This window comes from Staurois parvus, unplaced genomic scaffold (assembly GCF_062004578.1).
Source record: "Staurois parvus isolate SC_StPar_1 unplaced genomic scaffold, SC_StPar_1.0 ptg000414l, whole genome shotgun sequence".
Lineage (NCBI taxonomy): Eukaryota > Metazoa > Chordata > Amphibia > Anura > Ranidae > Staurois > Staurois parvus.
Window position 1 is genome coordinate 8,328,512 of NW_028318210.1, and position 20,011 is coordinate 8,348,522.

General features: G+C 43.6%; 1 protein-coding gene across 1 annotated transcript in view; it reads right to left on the minus strand.

Annotated features, from left to right (window-relative positions):
* Nucleotides 1-20,011, minus strand: part of TYRO3 (TYRO3 protein tyrosine kinase) — a 273,752-nt gene that overhangs the window by 169,121 nt on the left and 84,620 nt on the right. Inside the window, exon 5 of the mRNA XM_089686919.1 lies at nt 8,666-8,752. Within this exon, the coding sequence (XP_089543045.1) occupies nt 8,666-8,752 (87 nt within the window). The remainder of the gene's footprint in view (nt 1-8,665; nt 8,753-20,011) is intronic.

The following is a 20,011-nucleotide window of genomic DNA, read 5'->3' on the forward strand; positions in this document are numbered from 1 at the left end:
GCTACCTCCAGGCTCAACTGCAATGAACATATTCATTACTACACGTGCTCCAACTTGGGCAACTCTCAAAATTCTAAAGTTAAGACTTCAGTGCCTTGATGTGTCCACTGCAGCTTACACATATTTGCAAATGTGTGCAAACAAAACCCCTTGTTTTAAAAGTTTACTGTTAGACAGGGTCAATTCGATTTGTTGCAGGCAGGCTGGTAAGTGAGCTGGGATGTTTTGTTTGTTTTTGATATGTCTTGTCAGTCCATGTGCTTCAAAGGTTAGTTATAGGTTGGGGTAGATGCCATTTGTTTGTATACTTACCTGGTTTGGCCTTGCTTCGAACAGAAAGAGAATCATATGATTAACTATGAGCAGAAGATTAGAGCAGTGTTTCTCAACCTTTTTTCAGTCAAGGCACCCTTTAAAATTATGGATAGTCTTGAGGCACCCCATTCTAAAGTGTGAAAAACTATTCTACTAGCTTTATATTACGCAGCGACATCCACACACATAGGACACCCAACGTTAGAGGTGATGTATTCTTCCAAAGCAAATACACTTTTGCACACTGGTGCTGAGTGTTTCTCTTCTCCCTCAGTTTTCTCAATTATTGAGCTAAGGTGACCCCAGCATTGATGGAGAGGGGCAGAGGAGGGTCAAACTAGAATGCTGTGCAGGCAGCTGACATGCTCCTTATCAACTGATGATGTCATTGGTTGTCAGGACGCCATCGGCTAGAAGGTTGTAATGGTACACAATGGAAACCTGTGGCTTTGTGTAACTAAAAGGCAGGCTTGTTCCACCTGATGGCTTGCATACAAGTCTTGGGCAAATTTTAGACATTTTGCCAGGGCACCCCTAAAGAAACCTCAAGGCACCCCAGGGAGCCTGTGCACCCTGTTTGAGAAAGGCTGGATTAGAGAATGCATGGTGTATTTCAGTGATCTCCGCTAACCCCCAGCAGCTGCAGATTGGCACTCATGACATCAGATGGCTGTAGTTGGCCAGCAATAGGGAGGGGTCCAATCAGTGAAGTGCAGAATGTAAAACATACAGTACACTTTGGGCCCCATTCACAATATGTGCTGTTACCATAAGGAAAAATGCAGGTAACTGCAATGACACATAGAAAACAACAGTTTTCTATGTATCATGTTCACACCAGAACTCAGGGTTTCTCTGCATTCCACAGTTGTGGTTTTTTTTCAACATGTTTGCATAATACTGTACCGCAACAAATAGAAACCCATGTAAATGTGCACAAACACCGTGCACCACAACGCATCTGTCTCCCACAAGAACAAGGTCAGAGGAAACATGCCTTTGAAAAAAAGAAAAGAACTATGCAGAAAAATTTGCATAAAAACGCAAGGAAAATGTGCAAAAAAGCAAGGATACGCACTTGACTACAGCTGCATTTTATGTGCCTTGTAGTGTGAATGGGCCCTTATTGTAGATAGGTGCTTGGTTTATAACTAAAATTCCATGTCAGCCTCGGTGACTGTGCACAATAAATGTTTTTCTCTCCTCTGTGTGAAGCAAACAAGCAGTATAGATTTCTGTACTATACATAGTGTTAAAAGTAACACGGGAAGGGGTTATCCACTTAAGGTTCTGCCTATTAAAGAAAGCATACTCTGAATCTACAAGCAATTCATTTCCAAGGCATAAAACTGCTGCCAATGTAAAGCTAAATTTACGCGGAAGCCATTATATAAATCATTCTACTATTTCTAGCCTCTACTTATTCTTCAGTGTTTAACCCCTTGTTGGTTACCAACATCAAAGCCACATTATAGAAAGGTGAAACTATACAGCTATCCATGGCAGAGACAACATCTACTTGGGAAATCCATTTACATACTTAAAGTGTATGTAAACCCCAACAATGAACTTCCCTTATTTTATCTCTTTTGATCTTTTAAACATACCATAGAAATCATTTTTGTTATACATGTCCAATAAATGCAAGAACTACTCACTGATAGTGCCCAAAATGCAGACCTATATTGTGTCCTGAGCACATTTCCTTGTGTTATCTTGAGGAGTCTATTTAGCCCTCCTAGTTCCGATCTTGGACTACAAAATAAATAGTGAACAAAAGAAATGCAGCCCTAATTATAAGGATGAAGCTTCGGCGTGTGACATCACCACATTCTGGAGGGACGGCGGCCATATTTTTGGTTTGAAACAATTCATATGCTGGTTATTTTAATTCTTTATGTATGTGGATCTTTTAATAAACTTGCCAAAACTTTAATGAATTACTGCACCTTGAGTTGCTTTTGTTCTTTATTACTTATTTGAATATCGGATGGGAGTTTCTTCAAGTTTTGGAGATATTTAAAGAGGAGGAACCATCCTATATTTGGGAGAAGATTTCTATTGAAGACTACCTGTCATACTGATTCCTTATCACACTGCGCATATTGACCGGTGTTATACGGTCTAAATGTCTGGTAAGGGGCTCATTTTTTCGGGTGTATGGTGACGGCATATGACATCAGAATCTTTTCCTGCAACTTCTTTTATTTACTTGAGGTCTTTTATGGATTTTTATTACTGCATTTGTATGCATTATAATTAGTGCTGCATCACTTTTGTGATCCCCTATGAATAAGTCAGAAGTGACGAAACGCATCAGGGCGAGGCTGTGCGGCGACCGGAAGTGACGCTGGAGTGTCTGAGATTGAAGGCCGGCGGTGGTGAGAGCACTGTTCCGGCTTTCCTCTCATAGAAAGCTTAAGCTATTAACATCTTTGTGCTTTAACATTATTTGCATCTTGTAAGTGGTGAATAAATGGTTTAAATGGCACTGTACCATGTGGGGTTCTCTCGTTTGTTTATCTTCTATATGATGTTACATGAATGGAGTATTGGCAGGAGGATTTTTTTGCCTTGGAGATTGGGAACGGTTATCCAAGGCGTCCAGTGCCGCAAGTTGAAGGGAGAATTACTTGGTCTAATCCTTGGAAAATTATTAACCAAAGCTCAGTGTGCCGACCATGAGAGTGGGAGGCAACACTGGTTGGTGAGTGCACACCTGAGAGGGGAACACCACATATATATATAATTTATTTTTTGCACAGGTTTTTCACGTGGTGAATATTTGAATGACTGAATGATTTGTTTCTTTTGAAATAACATGAATTATTCATGCTCTTTTCACGTGGTGATCACTTGATAGACTGAATTACTTGGACTCTTATTTTGTATCATTTATTTTATTGGTATTATCAATATGTATAATAATTATATATTTTGGGGTATTTTTTTCATATTGATAACTGATGCATGCGCCACTAGATAATTTTTTCTTTCAAAAAATTTTTTTGCACACTTTTGTAATATCGCCTTTTGTGTGCAAGCTGATTTTTGTTTTACTCCTTTTTTTTTTAATTTGGAGTGTGGTTATATCTAAGCGCAGGTTTTGTGTTTTATGCAAAATAAATAGCCCCTATGAGGCGAAGAATATGACAGTGAGAGAAATTTAGTAAAAGACAACTGGGCATCGTATCAACAGGTATTTTTCTGTACCTGCAGAGTCATTAAACTGAGAAATCACTGAGAAATGGGCATGTATTGCAGGGATGTACTGCATATGACTTTTAAAATTTTGTCTTGGAATAATCCACAGTCCATAATAAGAATTAGAATAAGAGAAATAGAGATAGGAGAAAAGAGGATTTACAATACATAATAACAAGCCAAGACTGTAGCCATTCACAAAACCAATATGAAAACCCCACTCAATATGCCTGCAAGCAGTTATAAGAAATTTAAAGTGGTTGTAAACCCTTACATATACACAGTGAAGTGACCAGCCTCAGGTGATACACAGAGATGAAACAAATCTTAAGGGCTCTTGTACACGGGAGAAAAAAAATGGCACGTTTGCAGCCATGTAGGGTTTTTTTTTTGTGGATCTGACCACAGGTGCATTGTTGTTTGTAGGACAATGCACACAGCTGGCTAAAGATCTGTAAAAGTAAAAAAAAAAAAAATAAGAAATGCTACATGTTCTGTTTTTATGCATGTTTGTATATATGTATTTACACAGCGACCCAAATTTTTAGAATTGGGGTTGTTTTAAGTCTTTTTTCAAGAGGCTCAAATTTGTAAAAGACGATGTGTCCTTGTACATGCCCAAAGTACATATAGAAAAGGGGGGGTAACCGGGACACTGCCAACTAAAGACTGTAGTGAGAATACCTAAGAAAGAGGGGGGTCAAAAGTTAATAAACTAAATAGTGGCCCCCATATACATAAAGGATATGCCGACTCACATGGAATTGGCCATGGGGTGTCCTCAGGACCCAAACATAGCTGAGGGAAAGAAGAAGCCCACGTGACTCGGTGGGCAAAAAGCTTAACGTCACTTCCGGGTGACGCCAACACATGCGCAGTCTCTCGGACCGGCAAGTTCAAGATGGTAGAACCAAACTGCATGCACCCACGGCACCTTGTCTGACCCCACCAGCTATTGCGTTAGGCTCAGCCGCTCTGCTGCATACTCTGCTTATCTCTCATCTGCCTAACATTGCTTCAATTGCCTGCACATCTCTACAAGCAGGCTCAGCTGCTCCGCTGTATATGCTATACACTCTGCAGAAACCTTGATTGGTTCATCACAAGTGATGGCGCCATATATAACCTGACCAGCAGGACTATATGCTGTATACTACGTGTGAAAATACCTATCTGTGTAACATCATTTGATCCAATGAAGGAATGACTGCTTACACCTGAAAACCACTATCAAGGATCACATAATTCCACTCACCCTGGATCCATGTTCGTTTGGTGGCAGGTTTGAGGCTAACTTCTTATCTGTTCAGGTACATATAAATGCTGGTCTATGAATAGGTTATTGGTGAATATGCACTGCTGGAGGAATATATACAGTATATATTTAAGCTGGTATTGTGGGATCGGTGTTTACACTTCATGATCTACAATATATTGATCTCTCACTGAGATGTGCGTTTTGTGGCTGCTGGAGTGTTCCTATTTGGCTGCATGAAGTAATCTATGTGGCAATTAAGCCACCATCTATATCGCCATGATTTCTTTTTGGAACACTATTTCTATATTGCACACATTAGTGTGAAATCCATCTTGAAAAAATATATATTGAATCCGGTCTCTTTGGGATATATATTGCTGCACCTGGTTCTATATTTCCATCCAGGTTTACATCATCTACAGCCTTGAGGACGTTTCAGAGGACTCATTTTTTTTGTTTCAATACTACCTTTGGTCATATGCCTTGTTATCAGTATCATGCGTATTATTTGTCATTTTTGCATGTGAAATCCAGATAATTATTTAGAAAACAAGCGGACTATGTCCTTAATTTACTTCATGACCTTGATTTCTATTCTATAGTTCTCTCTGACACTATTCCTCCTATTCCCTCATCCTACACCCATTCCATCTGGGTTTTCAATAACCCTTCCTTGGTGCTGGGACTATAGCATGTGTGGCGTCACTCCGGACAACCATCACATTCTCTTTTATCTTTCTCTTTGGTTGTGGTGAGGTTCTCTCCATTTAAATGCTTCTGTTTTATCATGTGTTTTGATTCGTGTGTTTTTTGCTGCAATTAAAGATATATACAATTTTCTTATTACAAGCCGCAGTTTGACCTCTTTTGGACCTGCTTGACTTAGGCATCTTGTGCCTCTGTCACATGCCCAAAGTAGTATGAATGTTCACTGGAGCTGCTGAGAATGATTGCTTCACTGACACCAAGTGATGAACATAGCCTGAAAAACAAGCAGTAACACATGTAGACAAAAGTGGAAATAAGCATTGCACAGCCTGTCTAACACCTAAATAATAACCAGTAATATTAATACAACACTACTGCCAACAGCAATGCCACAGAACTGATCAATGGTGCTTAGTACCATTTCTATCTAGGATGCTCCTATAATCTCATTAAAATGTAAGAAAAAAACTAGTACATTTTCTGGAAAAAAACATATATTGCTCTCATTACTCTATAAGTACTGTGAACAGCTTTAGCTGAGTAGGTGTGAAGCAGCAAAAATAACTCTGCTCCCAACTGTGTCCTTTGAGTACCTTGTGTAACTAATTACCATGAACTATTCAACAATCGGAGGATAGAAATCGTACTTAAAGGAGCACTATTGAGAAAAATATTGTAGTCAGATAACTGCAAGTTTTTAAAGTTCAACTCCAGCCAAACCATATTTCATACAACTGGGGGAATCAATGGTGGAGGAGGATCTGGGAGTTTTGGTAGATCACAAGCTTAATAATGGCATGCAATTCCAAGCTGTGGTTTCTAAAGCGAGCAAAATCCTCTCTTGTATTAAAAGAGATATAGACTCCAGAGAGAGATATCATATTACCCCGGTATAAATCATTAGTAAGACCTCATCTGGAATATGCAGTTCAGTTTTGGGCACCAATTCACAAAAAGAACATTGGAGAACTGGAAAAAGTGCAGAGAAGGGCAACCAAACTGATAAGAGGCATGGAGGAGATCAGATATGAGGAAAGGTTAGAGGAACTGAATTTATTCTCTATTGAGAAGAGGAGATTAAGGGGGGATATGATCACCATGTATAAATACATCAGTGGTTCATATAGTGAACTCGGTGTAGAGCTATTCACTCTGAGGTCATCACAGAGGACAAGGGGGCACTCTTTACGTCTGGAGGAAAAGAAATGTAATCTCCAAACATGGAAAGGTTTCTTCACAGTGAGAGCTGTGAAAATGTGGAATAGACTCCCTCAAGAGTTGGTTCTTTCTTAGATACACAGAATATAACTGGATACTAACATTTATAGGTAAAGATGATCCGGGGAATATCCGATTGCCTCTCGGGGGATCAGGAAGGAATTTTTTTGCCCTGCAGGAGCAAATTGCCTCATGCTTTGCTGGGTTTGTTTGCCTTCCTCTGTATCAACTGTGGGTATAGGATTATAACGTTTATTTTTCTTTTTTTTAATGGTTGAACTGGATGGACTTTTGTCTTTTTTCAGCCAGACTAACTATGTAACTATGTAATTTTGCTTAGAAGGGTTAAGGTTAATAACCTTTTTATTGATGCCTGTACCTCTAAATCTGAACTTCAGAATAGGATATCATTGTACATTTCTATGAATGGGAACGCAAACAAAACTGAAAACACTTTTTTAGTAAAGTGGGTATTATTTATTTATTACAGGTACTTATATAGCGCCATCAATTTACGCAGCGGATCACATCAGTCCCTAACCCTCAAGGGGCGTACAATCTAAGGTCCCTAACTCACATCCATACATACATATACTAGGGCCAATTTTAGACCGGATCCATTTAACCTACCAGCATGTCTTTGGAGTGTGGGAGGAAACCGGAGTACCTGAAGGAAACCCACGCAGGCACAGGGAGAACATGCAAACTCCAGGCAGGTGGTGCCATGGTTGAGATTTGAACCAACGACCCTAGTACTGCCAGGTGTTGGATAAACTAATGACAATTTTTTATTTTGTTTGTATCTTCCTGTCCCAGTGATGCCCACACCTTTAATTTCTTGTATGGGAATCACACAAACAGAAAGTAGGGAAAAATCCCCATAGTGGGATCACAAACAGAAATAAAAGCCTGGCAGAATTTAAAACTTCCGGCACACTCTAACCATAACTTAAACAAAATGACTGGGGTTAGACTTTAAGACATGTAAGGATAACAATTAATTTACTGAATCTCATTCTTTATTTCACATGCTTTTTTAAAATTTTCTCTACATCTACGTGTAGAACAAACAGTCCAACAAAAGTGACAAGGGTTGGGACAAACTAACACTTCCAGGGGTGATTACGCTGGTCTACTTCTATTTTTATGGTTTATATCATCTTTGAGAAAAGACTGCAACCTCAGATATGGTCTGTGGTCACTGTCACTCCTCCTGGACAGCTTGGCCTGCCATGTAAATGTTGAGAAGAATACAAAGAAAGAAATATGGAAAAAAGCAAGGTGTATAGTGAATTATATTATACAGTATATTACTACATTATATTAATCACATGCAATCATCAGAATTCATTATTCTAGGTGATCCTTTAATAAGTGTTAACAGTAGAAGTAGATCTTTTTATAGTCAACTGTTTATTAATTCACTAGGATTGAGAGAGAACTACCAGTTAAGGATGGCCATAGGCTGTCATTCTCTACTGAGCTGGACTGACTGTCATTGTGCGACTACCCAATGTACAGACATTGCGCAAGTATCGTTAACACCTTTCTAGAGACTTTTCTTATTGAGAAGAAGAGAAGATTGGCCCCAGCAAAGAAACCGCAAGGTAAACCCTCACTGGAGAATCACACTAGAACGCTGGCCTAGAGCACCACGTTAGACCTTTGGGCTGAGAGTTGGGATCATAACTTTTGTTGGTCAGCCTTCACAAAATGACAGTCCACTTTGTTTCCTTTAAAATGTGGCAGAGTGTTTCTGCTACCACCTGTAAACAATCTGCCTAGCCACAAACATAAGTTCCCCTTTAATATATCCTGGAACTGGAGTTCCATTTCCATATTTTCCTAATGTGTCATCTGGTGGTGAAATCTTATGTTGTGTTTCATGCAGCAATCTGTTGTAAAGACATGCAATGAGCATATTATACGAAAGAGCTGTACAGATTCATAGAGAGCTCTTACCTTTGACATGAACAATGGCAGCCCTTGATGACGATAGCCCCTTTGAGTTGTGAGCTTCACAAGAGAAGACTGTGGTTTCTCGAATTCCTGCAGAAAAATATTATTGCTAGTAAATTGTATGAACACTGTTGAGGGAAAATGATAGCATTCTTGAGTCGTTGAGGTTAATACATTACAATTTTAGAAAAGAAATAAAGTACAAATAGGAGCTGTTGCCCCTATGTGCTAATTTTCAACTTTCCAGTAAATCTCCTTTTTTTAAATATTTATACTTTACAAGGAAATTATTTATATTAATGTTTTGGTGTTCACACATCAGAGTTGATTTATACAGGTTCTTCTTTTAGTGGCTTTCAGAATCCAAGCCGCATCAATACTCTAGGAAAATTAATTTATTTAGGTCAATTCACTAAAGTAGGGGTCTCCAATTTCTAAAGAAAAGGGCCAGTTTACTGTCCTTCAGACTTTAGGGGGGGCGGACTATGCCCAGTGGGAGTAAACAATGCCCGGTGTTTGGTATTAGGGGAGAAATAGTTGGTGTCAGTGGGAGGAATAGTACCTCATTTTTGTTGTCTTTGGAAGGAATTATGCCCCATTGTGTCAGAGGAAGGAAAAGTGCCCCATTGTTGGTGTCAGTGGCAGGAATTATGCCCCACTGTTGGTGTCAGTGGCAGGAATAATGCCTCAAACGCCGGATAAAAGCAAGCAAATGAACTGTAGTTTAGAGACAACTGCACTAAAACATAACCTATATGGTATCTTCCATCAGCTAAATTCATGAAAGCTGAGCTCCAGGCAATTACAAAAGGCATAATTAATATAAGTTTGTATCCATTAATACATAATTAAATTTACTTTTATTATTTTTATTTATTTATTTAATGCAAGCAGTGTAATTACCTGACTTCTATCAGCCTCTGTGCATAACACAAACTGGGAAAGGGATAAGCAGCATCAGGATCCAATCAGTTGTGCTGAAGTGCTTATGTGCTAACAATGGGCATGTTATTAGGAAAAGAGAGCAATCTGATGCTTCCTATTTCACGGTCCACCAAAAACAGGGGTGTATAAATCTAAAAAACCAGATGGATAGAAAGAAAGTATTTCATCTGTATATTTTTTTGTTTATCTGGAGTTTAGATTTAAGCTGTCAGTGCTTATTGAATGTCACTATACAAAGAATCATTATTAAATACCTGCCCTGCCAATTTTGAATATTCCAGCTCCTACTTGCAGGCTTTGTAGAATACCACTGCAAGGGTTAGAACCTAGGCCAAAAAAGCATACAAGTACAAATGGTTGCATTCCTCCCACGGATGCCAATGTTGGGACACTATTCCTCTGATTAACACTAATGATGTTGCATTGCTCTGCCCACTGAAGCTAAATATGGGTTTTGCTCCTCCAAATGATACTGTCAGGAATCCCCGCTGCGACGGGCTCGGCGCAGGCGCAGTGCACTGCCCCGTGTCAGAATGTGGGCACTGAGACCTGGCCGTCCGCGGCGAGGGAGTTCGCGCATGCGCAGTAGGGACCGCGGGCGCGTGCGTGGCACCAATGGCAGCGCAGGGCGGGATATTTAAACGGCCCTGAGCTGTCATTCAGTGCCTTCTGGTCTTTCCTTGTATCCTGTATCTGCGAACCTGTTCTAAGTAAGTTATTGACCCGGATTGTACCTGACCTTGTTGCCTTCTCCTGCCCAGACCCTTGCTTTGCCTGACCTCTCTCCTGAATGCCCCCGTTTGGATCTGACCTTCCGTTGCTGACCTGGCGTGTGACCCGACTACTCTCTGCCCGCTGCCTTGTACTGCTCCGTCCCCACTGTTACCGACCCGGCCCGTTTGACCCCGCACTTGCTCAGCCATCCATCCATCCCGACGGGATCACCCGACCTCCTCACATCAGGCTCTTCCCTGCGGGAGCCCCTGGCGAATACCGCTACCACTGACAGGCGTGCTCAGTAGCCACGACCTGGTCTCGGGGTACTTCAAGTCCATCCCCACCATCAGGGGCTCTGGTGAACACGTACCCTGGGGCTTAGATACCGTGCGCTGGGGATGCCTGGCCAGTGGAGTGCTAGTGGTACCGCCTGGTGGTCCCTTACAGTACCAGAAGGCCATGACTGAGCCTGGAGGAGGGTCAGCCCCGCTGGGAGATATTTGCAGGCACCTATCAGCCCTGACACAGGCTGTGGCAACCTTGCAGGACAAATGCACGCACCTGGAAAACCGTTTCCAGACCCGCTCTGCATCTGGCCCTGCTCCACAGGCCCCTGTTTCCGCTCCCCCGGTAGAAGAAGCTCTGGGGCCAGCTTCAGGGGCCTCTGCTCCTCTACCGAGGGTTGAACCCCGAGTACCACTACCTGAGCGTTTTCACGGGGACCGAACACGCTTCAGGTCTTTTCGGGATTCCTGCCTCCTGTTTTTTGAATTGCAACCCCGCACCTTCCTAACGGAATCAGTGAAAGTGGGATTTTTAATTTCACTATTGCAGGGTGAACCCCAAGATTGGGCCCATCGGTTAAGGGCAAACCATGACCCTCACCTGGGAACGGTCAGCGGTTTTTTTGAAGCTATGGCCATCCTTTATGATGATCCACAGCGGGCAGCCTCTGCTGAAGCAACGTTATCCACGCTTCGACAGGGCCGCCGGGCGGCAGAAGAATACGCCTCTGAATTTAGGTGTTGGATGGGGGACACACGCTCGAACGAGTTCGCGTTGCGACACCAGTTCCGTTTGGGTCTGTCAGAGCCCTTGAAGGATGAGCTGGCCCGAGTGGGGGTTCCCGAGTCACTAGAAGACCTAATAGCCCTGACGATTCAAATAGACCGTAGACTGCGGGAACGCAGGTTGGAGAGGTCCGGTCAGGGTCACGGAAATGCATGGGGTCCAATTCCAGGCCCCAGCCAACAAACCAGAACAAAGATCCAGAACCCACTTCCAGGAGATGCGCAGGAACCAATGCAACTAGGCCTGGCTCGGCCTAAATTATCGCCAGAAGAACGCCAGCGGAGACGCTCTCTGAACCTCTGCTTCTACTGCGGTGAAGCCGATCATATGGTACGATCCTGCCCTCAGAAAATGAGTAAGTGCACCTCTTTTTCTTCTCTGGCTATTGGCAAGGTCAGTCCGTCCCAATACTTAGTGGTGCCCCTCTCCTTTCAGCTTCCAGAAAGGACCGTGGAGGTGACGGCCATAGTTGATTCAGGGGCATGCAGTTGTTTCCTGGATTTAGATTTTGCTCATCAGCAGGGGATTCCCCTCCAGCCCAGAAAACGGGGCTTTAACATATTTCTGGCAGATGGCTCCCAGATAAAGTCAGGAGTAGTTAACCAGGAAACTCCCCCTATCGCCACTACCATTGCTAACCAGCATCAGGAATTCCTCCGCCTAGATGCCATTGCGTCACCTCTTTTTCCAGTCATTTTGGGACTCCCTTGGTTGCGGGGCCCATAACCCCCAAATTGACTGGGAAACCGGGTCTATCTTGTTTCCGTCCCCGTATTGTCAGGAACACTGTCACACTGCGGGCTCTGCAGCCCCCCAGGTCCTCCTGTGCTCCGAGGGAGACTCTGACCTGAAACAGGTTATTCCCGCAGCATACCACGAATTCTTAGATGTATTCAGTAAGCGGGGGGCAGACACCTTGCCCCCCCACCGCCCGTATGACTGTCCAATTGATCTGTTGCCCGGCTCCGAGATCCCTTTTGGACGGATTTTTCCCCTGTCTGAGCTAGAATTGGGGGCCCTGAAGGAATACATAGAGGACAGTCTCCAGAAGGGGTTCATCCGTGCCTCTACTTCACCAGCCGGAGCGGGGATCTTCTTTGTAGAGAAAAAAGACAAATCTCTGCGACCCTGCATTGACTATCGTGAACTGAACAGAGTCACGATTAAAAATCGTTACCCACTGCCATTGGTACCCGAATTATTTCAGAGCCTGAAGGCTGCGGCAATATTTACTAAACTAGATCTCAGGGGGGCCTACAACTTGGTTCGCATAAGGGAAGGGGATGAGTGGAAGACAGCATTTCGCACCCGGTTTGGGCATTTCGAATATCTGGTAATGCCATTTGGACTGTGCAATGCCCCAGCCACATTCCAACATTTTGTAAACGACATTTTCCGGGATTACCTTGACGTTTTTGTAATAGTTTACCTAGACGATATACTGATCTTCTCATCCTCTCTGGAGGATCACAGAATACACGTGACAAAGTTATTGGGTCGATTGCGCCAGCATGGGTTATACGCCAAAGCAGATAAGTGCAGTTTCGAGCAGTCCAGCATTGCGTTTCTGGGGTTGATTATCTCCACCACGGGAATCGCAATGGACCCTCAGAAGGTCTCTGCAATTTTGGATTGGCCTGTGCCCACAGACAAAAAGGGCATCCAGCGCTTTATAGGCTTTGCGAATTTCTATCGGAAATTCATTAGGAACTTCTCGGGTCTGGTCTCCCCCATAACTCAGCTAACCAAACTTGGAACCCGCTTCAGATGGACGCCGGAGGCTCAGGAAGCCTTTGAGGCCTTGAAAAAACTATTTACCACGGCACCCATTTTGGGCCATCCAGACGCTTCCCTGCCCTACGTACTGGAGGTAGACGCATCTGAGAATGCGGTGGGTTCCATCCTGTCCCAGAGAAAAGGCACCAAAGAATTACTCCACCCCATAGCGTTCTTCTCAAGGAAGCTCACCCCAGCCGAGAAGAACTACGATATTGGTGATCGGGAGTTGTTAGCCATCAAAACTGCACTGGAAGAATGGAGGTACTTGCTGGAAGGGGCCTCACACCCCATCTTGATCTTCACTGATCATAAAAATCTCGAGTACCTGAGGACTGCCAAACGGTTACGTCCGCGGATGGCAAGATGGGCACTGTTTTTCTCCAGATTCATATTCCATATCACTTACAGGCCTGGGTCCAAAAATACAAAACCCGATGCGCTATCACGCATGTTCGAAGACTCCAAAGAAGAACCGGTACCTGATACTATTCTGTCCTCAGGGAATTTCTTGGCTCTCCAAACTGACCTTCGGTCCAAACTAATGGATGCATCCACGACCACAGTGACCCCAGCTGGGGTACCCCTCCAAAACAAGGGGGGACTCCTCTGGAAGGAAGGATTGATCATGGTACCCGAAGAGGTCCGAACCCTTGTCTTGGGGCAGTGTCATGACCATCCAATGGCGGGACACTTTGGCCCAGCGAAGACCCTGGAACTTCTCCAACGTTCCTTTTGGTGGCCAAACATGGCCAAGGATTGCAGGCTCTACGTAAAATCTTGGCACCATCTGTCAGAAGAACAAGCCATCGAGGAACAAGGCCTGGGGGCTGCTGCGGCCCTTGCCGATCCCCGAGCGACCTTGGCAAAGGATCGCAATGGACTTTATAGTCGAGCTCCCCCCGTCTCAAGACCACACCGCGATCCTCGTAGTCATTGATCGGTTATCGAAAATGGCTCACTTTTTACCGTTAAAGAAGACTCCGTCAGCAGCCGAGACGGCGCAAATTTTTATCCAGGAAGTTGTAAGACTACATGGAATCCCGGAGGACATCGTCTCGGATCGAGGGGTCCAATTCACGTCTAAATTTTGGAGGGCACTGTGTAAGGCCTTGGATATCAAATTATCCCTCTCCTCTGCGTTCCACCCCCAGACCAATGGACAGACCGAGAGGACCAACCAGACCCTAGAACAGTACCTGCGTTGCTACACATCCTTCCTACAGGATAATTGGCTACCACTCCTACCCCTGGCGGAGTTCGCGTACAACAACGCCAACCATTCCGCAACAGGAAAATCACCGTTTTTTTCAAACTACGGATTTCACCCTGTCTTTCTCCCTGACTTGGTCCCTGAATGCCCAGTTCCGGCGACACAGGACACGCTAGCTTTCTTCTCCTCCAACAATAAGATACTACAGGAGGCTATTGCTCGGGCCCAGGAGGACTACAAGAAGGCGTTTAACAAAAGACGAAGAGGGGACCTGGTGCTGCAGCCCGGGGATAAAGTGTGGTTGGCAACAACGAACTTGAAAATGCTATGTCCATCAAAGAAATTAGGAGCAAAGTTTATAGGCCCCTTTTGCATAAAGCGGGCGGTCAATGAGGTGGCATACGAACTTGTCCTCCCTGACACACTCAAGATACACCCGGTCTTCCATGTGTCCTTGCTGAAACCAGTAATCCCCGATGCCTTCCCAGAACGAGAATCTCGACCTCCGGAGGCCATAACGGTCGAAGGAGAAGAAGAATTTGAGGTGGAAACAATCCTGAAGTGCCGAAAGAGGGGGGGTCAGACCCAATTTTTTATTAAATGGAAGGGCTATGGCCCTGAGGATAATTCATGGGAACCAGCCCATAATGTCCATGCACCCCGACTTGTCCGGAGGTTCCTTCGTGATCACCCGTGGTGGAGAGATCGGGTGGGCACCCAGAGGTTGCCCGTAGGGGGGGGCAATGTCAGGAATCCCCGCTGCGACGGGCTCGGCGCAGTGCACTGCCCCGTGTCAGAATGCGGGCACTGAGACCTGGCCGTCCGCGGCGAGGGAGTTCGCGCATGCGCAGTAGGGACCGCGGGCGCGCGCGTGGCACCAATGGCAGCGCAGGGCGGGATATTTAAACGGCCCTGAGCTGTCATTCAGTGCCTTCTGGTCTTTCCTTGTATCCTGTATCTGCGAACCTGTTCTAAGTAAGTTATTGACCCGGATTGTACCTGACCTTGTTGCCTTCTCCTGCCCAGACCCTTGCTTTGCCTGGCCTCTCTCCTGAATGCCCCCGTTTGGATCTGACCTTCCGTTGCTGACCTGGCGTGTGACCCGACTACTCTCTGCCCGCTGCCTTGTACTGCTCCGTCCCCACTGTTACCGACCCGGCCCGTTTGACCCCGCACTTGCTCAGCCATCCATCCATCCATCCCGACGGGATCACCCGACCTCCTCACATCAGGCTCTTCCCTGCGGGAGCCCCTGGCGAATACCGCTACCACTGACAGGCGTGCTCAGTAGCCACGACCTGGTCTCGGGGTACTTCAAGTCCATCCCCACCATCAGGGGCTCTGGTGAACACGTACCCTGGGGCTTAGATACCGTGCGCTGGGGACGCCTGGCAAGTGGAGTGCTAGTGGTACCGCCTGGTGGTCCCTTACAGATACCTATGATGGAGCAATATTCCATCCATTGACACCAACATTTTGGAAGTATTTATTTCCCCACTGACCAGAGGCACTAAGCCACGTTTCACCCACTGACCACGTGGAATGGTTTTACCATTTGCCGCCCACCCTATGGCCAAATGGCGGCCGGCAAATGTCATCAGCGTTCCGGGTGGATGCCACATGCGCAGATTGCGCTCCTGCAGAGCCGCGCAGCGGCGCGATCTGTCACTGGCCGTGTACCTCGGACACGGCCGATGACAGATCTGAGTATCGGCCCCCGTTGCTGGTACCATGTGACCTGCTGTGACCAATCACAGCAGGTCACATGACAGTTGTATACAATGGATGGCTTCATTCATGCCATCCATTGTATACTAGTGTCTAGCTATGAATGGTCACAGCTAATCACATGCACATGTCATGTGATTAGCTGTGGCCAAATCACAGCTAAGCACAAAAAAAAAGAAAAACCTGAATAAATCGATGTCATTCAGGTAAATGCTTGCTTATAGCAAAGTAATTCTTTGCTATAAGCAAATTGTGTAAAAAAAAAAAAAAAAATATTGATCACTTCCCCAAAGTAGTACAATGTTACTATGGTAACATTGTACTACTTTGGTCATAGTGAAATATGAAAAAAAAAATCTTAAAAAAAAGAAAAAACATTTAATAAAAAATAACAGAAAAAAAAATGTATATATATTTTTTTTCATACTGTCACCAGTCAGTGTCCCTGATCACCGCCATGCCAGTTATATGATGACGCTGTACTGCACTGGTGACAATATGTAAAAACAAAATAGTGAAACTAATTTTTTTAATTTTTTCATTTTCCGAAAAATGACAAAAAAAAAATACAACTTCAAAAAACTCGCCATGCCTCTTATGAAGTACGTCAGACTGTCTACTTTGCAAAAAGGGGTCATTTGGGGGATATCTGTACTGTTCTGACACTCTTGGATCTCAAGAAATTAGATTGGCTGTCAGTAATTCAGGATTGATCAATATTCAGATCTATCCCATAGTTTGTGAACTCTATAACTTAACTACAAACTAAAAAATACATCCTAATTTGGGTTATTTTCACCAAAGACATGTAGCAGAATACATCTTGGCCTAAATTTATGAAGAACAATTATTTATTTGCAAACTTTTATAACAGAAACAAAGAAAAACGTGTGTTTTTTTTTAAATTTTTGGTCTTTTTTTGTTAATTTAGCAAAAAATAAAAACCCTAGCTGTGATTAAATACCACCAAAAGAAAGCTCTAGTTGTGTGAAGAAAATGATAAAATTTTAGTTTGGGTACAATGTTGTATGACCGCGCAATTGTCATTCAAAGTGTGAGAGCGCTGAAACCTGAAAATTGGCCTGGGCAGGAAGGTGTAAAATTGCACAGTATTGAATTGGTTAATCACACTGTCGCCTAGGCATTTTCTACTTCCACTGGCCACAATCTAGCCCCCTATAGTTTGAAGGAGAGTGAACTAGCCTTTTGCTTAGTATGATTGAGGCCCTTTAACTAGAAGATTCAGATGCCTTCATGACCAGCCACTCCACCTAGGATTATTTTATTCCACTATTTAAACTGGGTGTCAGTACCAAAGATTGGTCACTAAATTGTAGGCCCTTCCTAAAAGCTGTCGAAATTTGTTCACCAATCTGCTTTTATTAGCAAAATGTTTTTTCAAAAAGACATACAACCTGTATTATTACATTGCTACTGCTTTAACAATTGTCTTGCTGTTGATTAGAACTGAACAAGCACATCAGGCAAATTCCTTTACTGCCTGAACCTGTTGCACTGACACTTTCATGCTGACAATTAACGTAGCACAAGTCTTAGCTCGTCATCAAGCATATCTACAGTATGTAACACACATGGCTTAGATTTAGTCAAATCCATAGCTGATGCTAATTTTGCTTTATCTTTAAGGTGCTGTGAAGTGCCCTGTGCTATCTTTTTCCATGTTGATTGTTGTCAGCCATATCAGGCAAGTAAAAAAAAAAAAAAAAGATTAAAGTGGCAAACAGGCCAGCAACTCATACAAGTATGATTTGACTGGATTCAGAAGCTGACATAGAAAAACTCTAGGATATTGGAAGGTTGGTTCTGCCATCCTTACAGACCTATCTCAAGGAAATAAAAATAAAAAAGAGGAAAAGGAGAAAATAAGGGTCAGTACCAGGCTATCGTGATGGAACAAAAGTGATGTGGAGTTCTTACCATGGTCCTAATGTGTCAAATCAATAGTTTTCCCCCCCAACAGTGGCCACCTGGCTTTATACAATGGCATGACAAATGTTGGATCATCACCCCATTTGATCAGAAACAGTTCAGAGTCCAATTTCTTATATATATTCTAATAGGAGAACAAAACCTTCTCTATGCATGCTAAATCGCCAGGGCTATGGGAAATATTTCATTGTTTCTGCTGCTGTAGGATATAAGGGAAGAGAGGCAATCACAACTGAGCCTTAGGGTACCCTTAGACAAGAAATGACAGGCGCATATCTGACTGTTTTTGGGCAGGTCTCATGTCTACAGGAACCCCTGATGCTGCTGGCCGCTTTGTATCTGTGAACCTATTAATTAGAAATGTAAGAAAACCTGCCTGACTGCTGATGGCATCTTAAACAGCTACTCCAAGTCAGCAGATCCAAGGAAATAAAAAAAAGTCGATCAGCTGGCTTGCATTATTTTAGCTATTTTTCCCACAAGCTATGAGAAGGAAAGGATGTCTGATTCACACAGTAGTGATATACACTGTGTGCACAATTATTAGACAAATTAGTTTTCTGACCAAATCATCAATTTTATGCATATTGCCCAAGTCCATGCTGTGTAAACTTGAATGTTTATTTGATTTAAGCATATCTGGTGATGTGTATTTGTGTAATGAGGGAGGTTGTGGCCTAATGAAATCAACACCCTATATCAAGGTGTGCATAATTAGCAGGCAGCTTCTTTTCCTCCGGCAAAACAAGCCAAAAAGAGATTTAACTGACTGAAAAGTCAAAAATTGTAAAAAGTCTTTCAGAGGATTGCTCTTGAAATTACTAAAATATTAGGGCATGGTCACAGAACTATCAAACGTTTTTGTTGCATATAGTCAACAGGGTCGCATGAAACATGTTGAAAATAATAAAAAAAAAAAGACGCAAATTAATTGCCAAAGATTTGAGAAGAATCAAACTTGAAGCTACCAGAAACCCATTATCCTCCAGTTCGGCCATATTTCAAAACTGCAACCTGCCTGGAGTGCCCAGAAGTACAAGGTGTTCAGGGCTCAGAGACTAGACCAAGGTAAAGAAGGCTGAAATCTGAACAAGACACATAATTTGAAAAGTCAAGACTGGGCCAAGAAATATCTGAAGACATATTTTTCAAAGGTTTTATGAACTGATGAGATGAGAGTGACTTTTGACGGACTAGATAGATGGGCCTGTGTCTGGATCGGTAATGGACACAGAGCTCTACTTCAACTCAGATGCCAGCAAGGTGGAGGTGGGGTTCTGGTATGGGCTGATATTATCAATCTCTTTTTGGCCCATTTTGCCTGAGGAAAAGTATCTGCCTAATAATTATGGAAACCTTGATATAGGGTGTTGATCTCCTTAGGCCACACCCTCCCTCATTACACAAATGCAATTCACCTGATCTGCTTAAATCTAATAAGCATTCAAGTTTATACAGCTTGGAGTTGGACAATATGCATAAAAATGATGATTTGGTACAGAAAAACTCACTTGCCTAAAAATTGTGCACACAGTATAAACATATACATTTAGCCTGTGAGTCAATGAGCTGATCTGTAAGAAAAACATGTTCCTTGGCCATATGATGCACAGAAAAAAGGGGTGTAACGAGCGCTGGATGATTAACCCCTTGACGCCGACGTAACACAAATATGCGGCCTCACGGACCTGGGCTTTTTTCCGTGGGGCCGCATATTTGCGTACCTGTCTTTGTGTTGGGAGCGCGCCCCTCAGCGCGCTCCCAGCACCGAGACCGCGGTGTCACTGAGAGCACCGGGTCCCGTTCTAACGATCGGGACCCGGGACTCCCGGTTCCGGGTCACATGATCGCTGTAATAGCCTCTGATTGGCTATCACAGTGATCAGTCACTGTGCAGCCCGGCCCCCTTGTTTTTTTTCTCTCTCTCTCTCTATGAATGGAGAAGAGAG